The sequence below is a fragment of the Neodiprion virginianus genome, chromosome 4 (assembly GCF_021901495.1).
Source record: "Neodiprion virginianus isolate iyNeoVirg1 chromosome 4, iyNeoVirg1.1, whole genome shotgun sequence".
Classification (NCBI taxonomy): Eukaryota; Metazoa; Arthropoda; class Insecta; order Hymenoptera; family Diprionidae; genus Neodiprion; species Neodiprion virginianus.
In genome coordinates, this window is record NC_060880.1 from 2350927 (window position 1) to 2363024 (window position 12098).

The 12098-nt window shown below is 35.9% G+C and overlaps 1 protein-coding gene across 15 annotated transcripts in view; it reads right to left on the minus strand.

Moving 5' to 3' along the window:
• Positions 1-175: 175 nt before the first annotated feature.
• Positions 176-12098, minus strand: part of LOC124304093 (kinase D-interacting substrate of 220 kDa) — a 43812-nt gene continuing 31889 nt past the window's right edge. For 9 of the 15 annotated variants that reach the window (XM_046762104.1, XM_046762103.1, XM_046762100.1 and 6 more), the window contains 6 exons: positions 2353-2681; positions 1957-2166; positions 1686-1860; positions 1331-1593; positions 1026-1212; positions 176-947 (listed from right to left, as the gene is read on the minus strand). In XM_046762104.1, coding sequence (XP_046618060.1) covers positions 766-947; positions 1026-1212; positions 1331-1593; positions 1686-1860; positions 1957-2166; positions 2353-2681 — 1346 coding nt within the window. In that variant the 3' untranslated portion in view covers positions 176-765. Of the gene's footprint in view, positions 948-1025; positions 1213-1330; positions 1594-1685; positions 1861-1917; positions 2167-2352; positions 2682-8011; positions 9487-12098 lie in introns of those variants that run through there. The other 6 variants (XM_046762106.1, XM_046762107.1, XM_046762097.1 and 3 more) reach the window with 5 other exon arrangements.

The window sequence follows — 12098 nt, forward strand, 5'->3', positions numbered from 1 at the left end:
TATACGTATAACAAGACGTTTACGAATGTACAATACACAGCATAGCTGTATTAGCTAACAATAAGTTATTAAGGCACAGCACAGTGAGTGTGTGGGTGTACATTCTGGTAATTATGTTAGTTCTGGAATTGATTGAAAGGTTACACAAACCTAGAACTTCTTTTCCTTCTTCTATAGTCTAGCGTTACACGTTATATAAGTTATGGGGATGGTTACCCCTCAGTCGCAACCTGAACACTTTGATCCGAGAGTTGCAAAGACCAGGTCCCAGGTTTTTTTTTTTATATCATAATAATACATCATAGTTTGTGACTCTTTACCTCACGGTAACTATAAAATAGTAAGCAATGAATCACTAGAAAAATTGGTCGCCTAAATAACTCTACAGGAAAAATAAAATACCGATTAAATTCTCATATTGCGCGAAATTCATTCGCTCGTAAATTGCTGACTGGATTTTTTTAAGTAATCAAGATATGTATAAATGTACTATAAAGAGTACTATTTGTTCTCAATTTGTGTTAAACTATTCAGTATCGTACCAAACTTTGGTAAAATAAGGAAAACAATAGGTATGTTCAGTAATGATAAGTACGCGACGTGTCGGTGGATTGAAAATTGTATAGAAAATCAATAGACATTAAATGCGTGATACTATACTAGCCTTTCATAAGATAAGGCAAATGAATGTACAGCATTCAAAATATTGTTACGATGTGGCGCGTAGCAACGTGATTACAAAAAACTAAAACGGAAAGGTACAAATCAAGGATTTTCGGTGTTGTCCGTTTTAGTAGATGCAGATACGGTTGGTATCGGCACTGTAGATCCTTGAAGTTTCTCAGCTGAAGCAGCGATCGATTTTTTCCGTCGATCCATAATCAGTTTCACGATCCAAAGAATAGTCAATGGAATTGGCGTCATTATCGCAACTGATACTGGAGCAACTGCAAAGTAAACGAAATTGTTGAAATAATTCTCCGAAATAGAGATGATAGCTTATACAAGAATAGGTATATTCTTACTGGTGGTCAAATCAGCAGCTGGTTGCGGCAACGAGAATCTGAGTAGAAATATCGAGATTCCGGTGTTTTGAACTCCGGTTTCGACGGAGATTGCCGTTATATCAGGGCCCGGTTGCCTCAGAACAAGAGCGAGCAAATACCCAAACAAATACCCCAGCCAGGGTAATCCAATACCGGCAACAATGATCTGAAAAGTAATTTGATCAGCATGTTGAGTAATTCTTGGGAAATTCTAAATCTAGGGTTAGAGTAATATGGCAATTATTTTTGACGGTGCTATTTGGAAGTAAAAATTGTGTAATTACCCTCCACGAAAACAGTTGAAAGAGATACAGATTGGTAATAATGGCGAATACGATGATAGCAATGATCAGCAGACTGCACAACGGCTTCAGTACTCTTACTAGTATCCTTGAGACCCTTGGCAGTTTTTTCTGAATCAGGAATCCGATACCCAATGGAATGACAAGACCAACTGCGAACATTGCTATCCTCGAGTACGGAACCCCGAGGTTTGCACTGTTGAAAATCGTACTCCCAAGGGTGAAGATCCACAGCGGCATCATGCCTACGAATGACACATGATTTGATTAATATTCTCCGAACGATTTTTGTAAAGATCATATCGCAGTACATACAAAAGCGAGTTGGAAAACTCACCAAACGCTGCCAATGTACTGATGGTGGTCATTGTTACAGATAAATTGAGATTGCCGCCCAAAATTACTGTCCAAATATTAGATGCACCTCCGGCAGGACTCACCCCGGCGAAAAACATTCCCAACCGCAGTTCAGGATCGTCTGGAAACAGGACTAATCCAATGCCGTAACTCAGCTGTGAATTGGTATAATACAGGTGATTATCACTGATACAGATAATGATATAGTTTACCCAAACTAACACATCGATCAATGAATATAGTTATTTTACCAGCGGCATCCAGATAAACTGGCAAACGAACCCGATCGTCGGACCGATCGGTCGCTTCAAGGTACGTTTGCAGAGTGGCCAGTCCATGGCAGCGCCAAAGTTGATGTACATTATTGAGACCATGACGGCAACGAATACTGTGAAAAGTGTATCGATGATACGCTCTTCTCGAATAACGATCACCGACAGGGCGTCCGAGGTCTTGTTCTCCTAAAATCAATGTAAAAATTTAATTTCATGCAGTTACATATTTTTCATTTAAATCATTTTCATTCCTTATTTGGTTTTCTACGTAAAGTATGATGTTTGAAGCCAGAAAATGCAATTTCTATTTTCCTTATTATAGTTTTTCTAGTAATAACTGCATAAGATATATATACATATATATATTTATACCTGGTCGGGAGATACGATGGACAGAAGGATGTCGGCATTGCCGAGAAAGTTACCGGACACGACAAGGTTGCTACTCCAAACCAAATCGTTCACCGTGCTCGAATCCAACACCGGCAAATTATCAACGGTTGCTACGGATTCTCTCGTCGTCGAGACGACGACGGTCCCGTTTGCAACGTCGGCCTCTGTTACGTTGGCGGTGAATGCCACGGAAAGTGCCTCGTGCATGTGAACCGTCACCGTCTGCGATTCAAACGTAACGTTCCATCCCGACGCCGCAGTGATCATCAGGAAAAGTCCCAGAATCATTCGTATCTCCATGATTCTCTCTGTAGATATAATTTAGAAGTAGATACTTACGCCTAACCAGAAAATAGGTATAATCTCCAAAGACTTGGCGTTAAAAGTATAGCCGGTCGTTAATACGGAATACATATTGGACTTTTCATACATCCGTTAAATCGTCCGAGTCATCGTCCGTGACTTTCAATAAATAAGAATTAAAATATAGCGGAAACATCGTTTTCTCTACACATATAGAACTCGAAGTTTCTCTGTATGCCTGTCCGTACGTTCCCTTATATCATCAGAACTACTGAGACGATTTTGATTTTTTTTTTTCTGTAGATTTCGTTACAACAATACCAATAGTTTTGGAAATGTAACGATATTTTTAAGCCAAGTCGAAACGGGATATGCTCAAAAGTTTTCAATGTCTCGACGAACATTAAAAAATATAACATTTTTGCGACAAGGATTTGAAAATATCCGCGGATGAAATCCAAGGCAAAGACAACGATCGCAGTTTAGAATCTACGCAACAAGTATAAATGATTATACTTTACACAGCTTTGTAGATCATGTTGTTGTTTTGCGAAATACTTGAAGATTTTCGACGGTCAATTTATACCGTACTGCAAATAATTGTACATACGATAAAAGCCGAGACGACAAAGCCTGTATCAGTACCAACTGGTATGCATTATCAACAAGATGCATTTTACAATAACATCGTAAATGATACTTTGAACTCTACAGCCCATGATATATAACGCGTTGCAAAATTCTCGCGTGCGTTTCCGCGCTTACGATCGGTATATAATTTGCAATAACATCTAAATTGTACGTCCTAATCGTTTCTGATAGAAACGAGGACTGCCCGACTAATTGATTTATGCTATTGTGTTTTAATACAGTTAATAAGTTGAGTGGAGTAGAAGACATTACGAGCACGAACAACGGGATCAATTCATGTGTCTCTAAACAATAAAACGTGTCCGGATACACGCGTACACGTTAATAGTTTCTATGAAACGTTGACCTGACCGATTCCAGTGAAAGTTCTACACCAAGAGCTACTCGTATATTGCTTACAGTCATTTGCAATGACAAGATAGCTGATCCGACGGTTCACAGTTATTGACGCTTCGGCAGGTCGCTGATAAATGGAAACTGAATATGTCGTAAAAAAAAAATTCACATGCAATAGAGATTTGCAATTATACGTACAATAGTTGACTAGCAACTATACTACTCCTCACTCAAAGATTTACTACGCGTGCGCACGACTATGACGATTTTATAGTTGCTGCGTGATGATCGATATTTGAATTATTATACCTTTGTATGAATATTATTTAGCCGTTGCAAAAGACTGCGCTTCGATTGCGATCCGTAGGAGGAAGAACGCAGCTTTTGCCAGATCCCGAAAAATCGGCAAAGTTGCCGCGTATTTATGGGAGAGAAACTTTTACGTAGAACCTGCGCGAAATCGGAGCACCGCAAGACTGATTTACTCGTACCACATTTGTGATCAATCTCTGAGATGCTACGAGACGATCAGTTCCCCCACCACTACGATGACTATTCGCATTACTTGGTAGATCTACGTTTTTTTTTTTTTCTCAATTATCTTACCGATACTTTGAACATTTCGCACAGCGTGATGAGCTGATTTATTATGGATTAATATGATGACACGTATAAAGAATCGTTGGACCGAAACAACAATGAACCGGTTAGACATTTAACTTCCATCGAAAATAAATATATGTTACTTATACACTGCATTTTGTAATGTTAATCAGATGCCAGAGGTTCAAGGCACGTGGGTAAATAAATTATATCGATATCTATGCCTGAGGGGAATAGAATTTAAGCACATAACTGGAACTCAAAATTCCATTGGGATTATCACCTATCCGTACTTTGATCGAGCGAATAGATCTAGAATAGAAGCTGCGTTTCTGCACGTTAATTTGAATCCCCGATTAGCTTGACACTAATCTAGAATTCAAGACTGGATTACAAATCGCGTACTAGCTCTTCGAGATAGTAGTAAATAATTTTGCGATAGTCAATACGTGAGAAAGTCAACGTTTCTGATAACAAATGATAATTATATACAGACGAGAGTAACTGATGACATTGAACTGTCTAATTGCCATCTTATCTTGTGGATCGATGTTTCATCGCTATCGACATCTCATATCGTCCGTGTAACACTAACACAAATATCGTTATATCTTCAAAATGTGTCGTTGTAATGGCATATAGACTGAAACATATAGCCAGACACTGTAGCTATTCACAAAAAAAAAAAAGAATCAAAATTGGTTCGGTAGTTTTGGAGTTATAAGCGATCAGATTGACGTCGAGCGTGATTCGATACCGTATTTACAATTCAAAAATAAAATCGCTTCGAATATTTTTGTCTTGTATTCAATACAGAAATAATTGACAGGTATTTTATTTTATTTCAACACGATATGCAACAATTTTGAATCCATAAATATTCGAAGTTTCAGCGTCGAAAAAATCTAACTTTTATTGAATGCTTCTAGTTTCTAAAAAATTTCATAGAGAAAAACTATTATAAATATTTTCAGCGAAAGTCTATAAAGGCTGAAACTTTGTACGTAGCAATAAATGTAGAAAATTAATTTGTTTATTTATAAAATAAACTTTCAATTTTTTCCAACCAACAGTACTTACTAAATTGGTGCTATGTAATTAAAAAATTTCAAATATACATTACAATTCAACAAATAAACCCAATTATACTACCAACCGCAATCTTTCATTCATCGTTCAAATTTTGTACCTGAGCAACTTTAAATTTCGTTTCAAAGAGCGTCTAGATTTAGTTTTTGAACGCAAAAAGTTAAGTCCTGACTCTCAATTCGCAGTTTTGCTGAAATTTTTGGATGCCCGGTATCGTTTCACAAGTTTTGATTGTTCTTTTAAAAATTCGGATGCTGTTTCGTAATATTGTTCACTTTTAAAATTCACAGAAATCTTAGCAAAACATTGGTTGGTTTCAACTTTTCGCAAATTGAATTCGATCCATGACGCAAATTTGGACTAAAACAAACATATTAATCATTGAAAAAACGATTTTAAAAAGGCCTATTTGTTATAAATACTATTTGTTCGAAACAATGGCAAACGTATAGTACAAATTTGATAAAAATTTAATAAACAAAGTAATGTATTCATTGATTACTACATGCAAAGTTGGACAGATTACGGACTTCTCCTGAAAGTATCGGTTTTTTTGTTTTTTTTTATAAAACTCTTTACAAATTATAGAAGCATTCGGATAAAAGTTTGATTTTACCGACTTTGTAGGATTAAAAATTCATAAATCCTAAATTGTGCTTATCATGTTGAAATAAAAAAATACATGTCAATTATTTCCGTATTGAGTACAAGAAGGAGAAAAAAAAACATTCAAGGCGATTTTATTTTACAATTGTAATTACGATTTATTCCTTACTACAGCTCATCACGTGTTCGGTTTCTGTTATATGAAGCACACGTGTCCCCTGATTTGAAAAAAAACCATCTAATCACTGATTATACAACGTGAAAATAAAAGGATAAAAGATTCTAGGTATAACATTGAATCAACTTCAATCCGTGTTTCGTCATTCTTAAAAATTACAGTACGTAACAGGGTTTCCATAAAACTTTTTTTCACCGGGATCGTGTTGATCGGCTAATACATTCAAATAAATCGTCTTATTGCGGTTGATTACAACGGATCAAACGTCGGTCACACCCTCGTAAAAAAATACGATTAACTTCCCCCGATTCGACGAAAGTTGATAAACATTACCGTGTGATAACGGAGTTGCAAATGTCCGTGAAATTTCACTTTACAGGGCTCCCCGAAAGACGCGTCAACTTCTCACGACCAACTGAGATCACGGCCAAGCGTAAACTGGTTACGTCATAAACCCGCCTCGAGCATGGGGCCAAGTTATAGTCGTGCACTATGCGTAAATTAGAATGTGATCCTTGGGTGTGCGGCGAGTCTTTGTATTATCGGGATCGTTCGAGGAGACATGATCGTCGAGTCGCGGTGATTTGGCCGCGGTTAATTCAAAAGCGCTCGATGATTAGTAAAATTCTTTTTATTTTTGCTTTTCAAATTGTCGCATAATTTAAAAAAATTTTTATACATATATATATAGCCTCGGGGTTGAAGTTCCGAACTTGAAAAAATCTGAAAATGGATATTTATGGATGACTCGGGGGGGGGGAGTTGGATCGATCGGGCAAAGAATAATATTAGTTTTTGCGGATGAATTGTCGCACGATGGTTTTGATAACTTGCACAAATCTGCGTCACGCGTGAAAAACGTGTAGTAAGGATTTTTGCATAGGTAAGTAGTGTTATGCAGATAGTGTGCTTTTATACCCATAAAAATAGTGAAAATATTTGTACGTTAAACCAACCATAGGTTTTATTTAAGGCACGCAAATATATACATTATACTCGACAAGATAATCTCACTATTTTTCACGTTTTATACATAATAAGGTATAACAAGTCACAAGGCTAATGATAGCAGTAGTCAACGGCGATACATGGTAGGAAAACTATATTTTGATTGTTGAGATGAATTAACACATGCACTATCAACTAATATATTTGTGAATATTAAGTCGGATCGTCATAATTTTAAGGCCTGTACGAAAATGAAGTATAAGCTGCAACTGTCCAACTGTGCCAAGAGAATAATAAACAAAAATAAAACATTTAAACGATGTACCCTGCTCGTCAAAGTAGTTGTGATACGACCCAGTTATTATTTCGACGAATAGTTGTATACTTCGCACTCGCAATGTAGTATTTCAGCAGCTGATTATTAAGAAAAAATAGTTACAAAGATCAATTCGGCTGATAGAATTGACTCCATGTGGCTGGAAAAATCGGCCCGAATCAATAAGCACAAATTAATACATCTTATTTAACATTTAAAATCGAAAAGACGCAATGATGATTTTTTTTTTCAATTACTGCAAAGACATAACAAATATCGGTATTGCTTCTGTGAAAAAAATACCATTAGTCTTTTTCGAAAACGAATAAACCGTACAACGTAGAATGCCGATAATTATTTGATTCAGTCACGGTGTACTTTTAGGAAATAAAAAAATTAGTACAACGTCTTACACACCGATACTTGTGAATACTGCTGGTAAGATTGAGCTTGTTGTTTACAGCTTTCATAATTTATACCCTCAAATGCGGATGTTACAAGTGTTATTACTATGCGTTTGATGATTTTTTTCATTACAGTTTATCTGTAACAAGATAAATGCACGAGTAATCGGTATTTACTCAACTAAAAACTCAATTATTGTTGCAATATTACGTATACATTGTAAATAGTTTTTAAATTGCTTATAGTGTAACAATAAAGCGTAATAAGTAGAATAAAAATACCTATGAGATAAGAAAAATAACCAATAAATATTGCTGCTGCTACTGCTGGTGAAATCAATCGCGCATTATTAATGATCGATTAATGTTTTGGAATGAGTTTTAACCAACGATATTTTTCGAAAAAAATAAAGTGATAATTATGCATAGTATTAAGTTACGTATCTATAGACTGGTTGTATTGCTTATAATATTTTTAACAATATAATATATGCAATATATATGTATGTACATAAGACTCTCAAGTTGAGAGTACGGGTAACTCAAAAGATCACTTATATCTTACAGGAAATGTTTTTTTAACCCCTGAAAGAAAAAAACAAAAAAAAAAATATCCACTTTGACGTAATATATATGTATCTACCTAGTCGTTATTAAAATAATATACCTAATATCATTTATAAGATACAGTTTAAAGAGCTGTCTTGATTTTAATACTATAAAGTCAATATTAAAATAGAATCCTACGATAAAAATTCCAAGGCGCAATTAATAATATAAAACTCAATAAGTACAAACGTCCCAATTGAAACCTAGATACCTAATATCTGCTCATTTTTTAATACGAGGCAGTAATTGTACAAATATGGGATCCTAAAATACTGATAGTCAAACAACAGTTTCCGGGTCATTTAAATCTTCTGCATTTTGACGCGACAAAGATTTCCTTCCAGAAGTTTCTCTAACAACAAGAGCGATGCAGTCAGAATAATCAACGGCGGTAGAACGCTCGCCTCCGTGTGGTAAACTTTTATTAGACGAAGGTGAAGCCTCGCTGCTTTCTCCAGGACTGAAATCATGTTTTGTACCTTCGGAGCATGAATGAGTAGGCGTCGATAGCTCCGAGACTAAGGGAGTGGATTCGTCGTCGCAATCCAATTCTACCTCAGTGGGAGACGAAGGCACGATTCCGATCAGTTTGTCTTTGTGCTTCGCCAGCTTTTCCAGGCTTTTCGCTGGTACTGGAATAGAAATGGTTGTAGCGGTGGTAGATTCGTCTACCGGTTTAGAATCAGATTTATGCGTCTTGAAAGAGACGGAGAATATCGGCTTTAGTGGGATGATGCTCTTGGCCGAACTCTCGTCGGCGGATTTTGACCGGAACGTTAAATGAGGAGATTCAGGTGGCGATATGAGGAGAGACGTTGGCCGCGAACGTGTATTGTTCATCTTGTAATTGCAATTCAGGTGGCTCTGGGAACAGACAGACCTTACGCTTCGCTGAGAGGCGATACTTCGTTGCGAGTTGGAACGATGGAGATGCGAAGTGGAGTCTTGGGAGCTTTCATCCGATGTATCGGGGTCTCCAAATACTGGTTGCCAGTGGAGGAGCGGGGAGGCTTGCAGCAGGACATACTCGGTGTCAGGCGCTGAGCTGCTGACGGAACCTCGACGTCCACCTAAAACATTTCTTGCCAGCTACACGAAGATCCTTGATATTCATTTGCCGCTATTACAGCTTACAGCTAATTATAAGTAAAATCAAAATCTAATTGTGAGATTAATAAATCTAAAATCTTTAGTAATTTTCTAAACTCTGGTACATTGTATCCATATTTCAAGAAATAAAGATTACCTGCTCGCATTGCAGAGCACATGTGAAAGAAATTCACGTTCACAGTAAACATGGTTATTTCCCAATATTAGAAACAAGTTCAGTTATCGATATAAAATTACACTATGAAAAGTTATTGGCCTTTAAGCAATACTAAGTATTAGAACAACATGCATTTGCCAAGTACACACGCTTTAAAGCAAAGTACAAATATATCTCCGGAAAACTTTGAGACTTGGCCACTTGAACAAACTCTAGTTGGTGCGACATATACTTAGACTGTTCGTGGTCAGACTCCGAGCTTCCTCGCAGTAGGTGTTAGGATATGCAGATTGTTACAAAGATCGTACATACTTGAGAAAATGAAGTTAATACATTATTTAGTTAACACAAAATAAAATGAATCCATCTCTACACCCAGATGTCCCTGATACACGGTTTATAGCATAGAAGAAGAGAAAAATCGAACATTCAAAGACTAATGTGCGGTACATTAATAGGTAAAACTAACTCCGGAAAATCTTTCACCGTCGAGATAATATAAACTTCTTTTCACCCGCATTTTTTTCTTCTTCTTCCATACAGAGGATTATTGTGAAAGGATGGGAAGCCATGCATAATTAAAATAAAAAAAAAAAACGCAATTGAAATATACGACTAAATAAATCCATGCATCACTCAGTTTTAAGTTTATTTTATTGCAATTTGCACATATTAATTACTTATTCATGAACAATTTGTATCAATTGTATATAATAATAATTTTCATGCAACGCGTAGGTAAAAATATATAGCGTTGACCTTTATTAATTTTATTCCATACTGCATCACGTTCGAGTCACAATCGAATTATTGTTAAGCTATGTACGAGCATAATGTATATTTACTCATACAGACAAGCCAATAACTTTTGATTTTTCCCCTCTTTTTTTTTTCTCAATGGTAATCGCGTACTTTAGAAGTAGCAGTGTAGCTCTCTGTAGCATAGATACCCAAAGAGATGGTAGAAACCTATCAATAATTGTTTATCGCTATCTTCCAGCAGCTGCAATCTCATATTACACACGTATTTCAGTCTTACATTAACACTGTTGCTTAAACCGAATTAATCTGAAATTAGCGTAATCAATAATGCGTTAAACGCGCGCAAGCATTATATACAGTATGGATACATGAAACAAGATCTGTCCAGGTCCTCATCGATACCATAGTTAACTTTACACGTTTTAGATTCGGTGGGGTTTTCTTTTTTTTTTCTATTAAATCTAAATAATCGCAATACAAACTTACTTCCTACCTTCCATTTCAATCGAATAATTCGATGCAGTGGACTCTCGATAATTCCCAATCGTCAGACTAATGGGAAAATACTTGAATTACATGCTGTCATCAGAGAAAAGAACAGAAGAGAAAAGCCAAGCCTGCATGCTGATTGGACATTGGAAAGGGTTACTGATGAGATATTCATAAATTCTTGTCAAGAATATAGTAGGAGTGAAATTATCGAGAGTCTACTGGAATAGAAAATCTCTCGTATTAACAAATATTGCTAGTAATACTGTCTAATCTGATGAAGCTAATAATTAATTAATGTAATATGAACCGATATGAATAGATCACAAATATTGTTTTTTTTTTTAATTTTTTTTTCTACTATTTAAATATATGTATTTGGTTAATAACGCTTCGGTGAAGAACCGACCAACTTGGTAAACTTATATCTATATGATATTCATGATAATTGTGTTCGTTTTGACTATACAGTCGCTGATTAAACTGAGCTGGATTATTTTAATCTATTTCTAAAACGAAAAGAATAAGAACGTGATCGTGATCGTTTCGATAATTGAGCAGACAGTTAAAATGATACGTTATATGTATCATAGTCACATAAAAGAAACTAAGTTTCGCCTTTAAACTACAGTTGGGACCCTGCCTAAGGTAAGTGAGAACAATAAGCTGAAATTTTCTAATTCACCATTCAAAGAAATACAGAGAAATCTTTTCATTAGTCCCGTCTGATTACACAATATTACAAAAGTAATACAATAAATTGTGATATTTACCTAACGTGATAATTACAACCAGAGGTTTTTATTTATTATCACACTAGACTCGGCACTTAACAAAGTACCAGATAGCCGGAATGACGTTAATTAACATTCGTCGTGGCTCGCAGCCATTGTAAGGTTCTCCGAAACTAGATTTTATCTACAAGCCTAAACTAATTGTTCAAATGCAGTATTATATGTACATAGTATATCTATGCACAGAGTAATCTAATGAAATATCCAAGTACCGTAAACAAAAAATATTTTGGAAAATATTTCAACAAGCCCATTTTCATGCTCTTGATTGAAGTGAGGATAGATTGAGAAGCATATAGGAGTAATGGTTGCAATTCCACAGAATATCTTTGTATTTACAACCGTTACCGTCTATACATAGATGTAATAA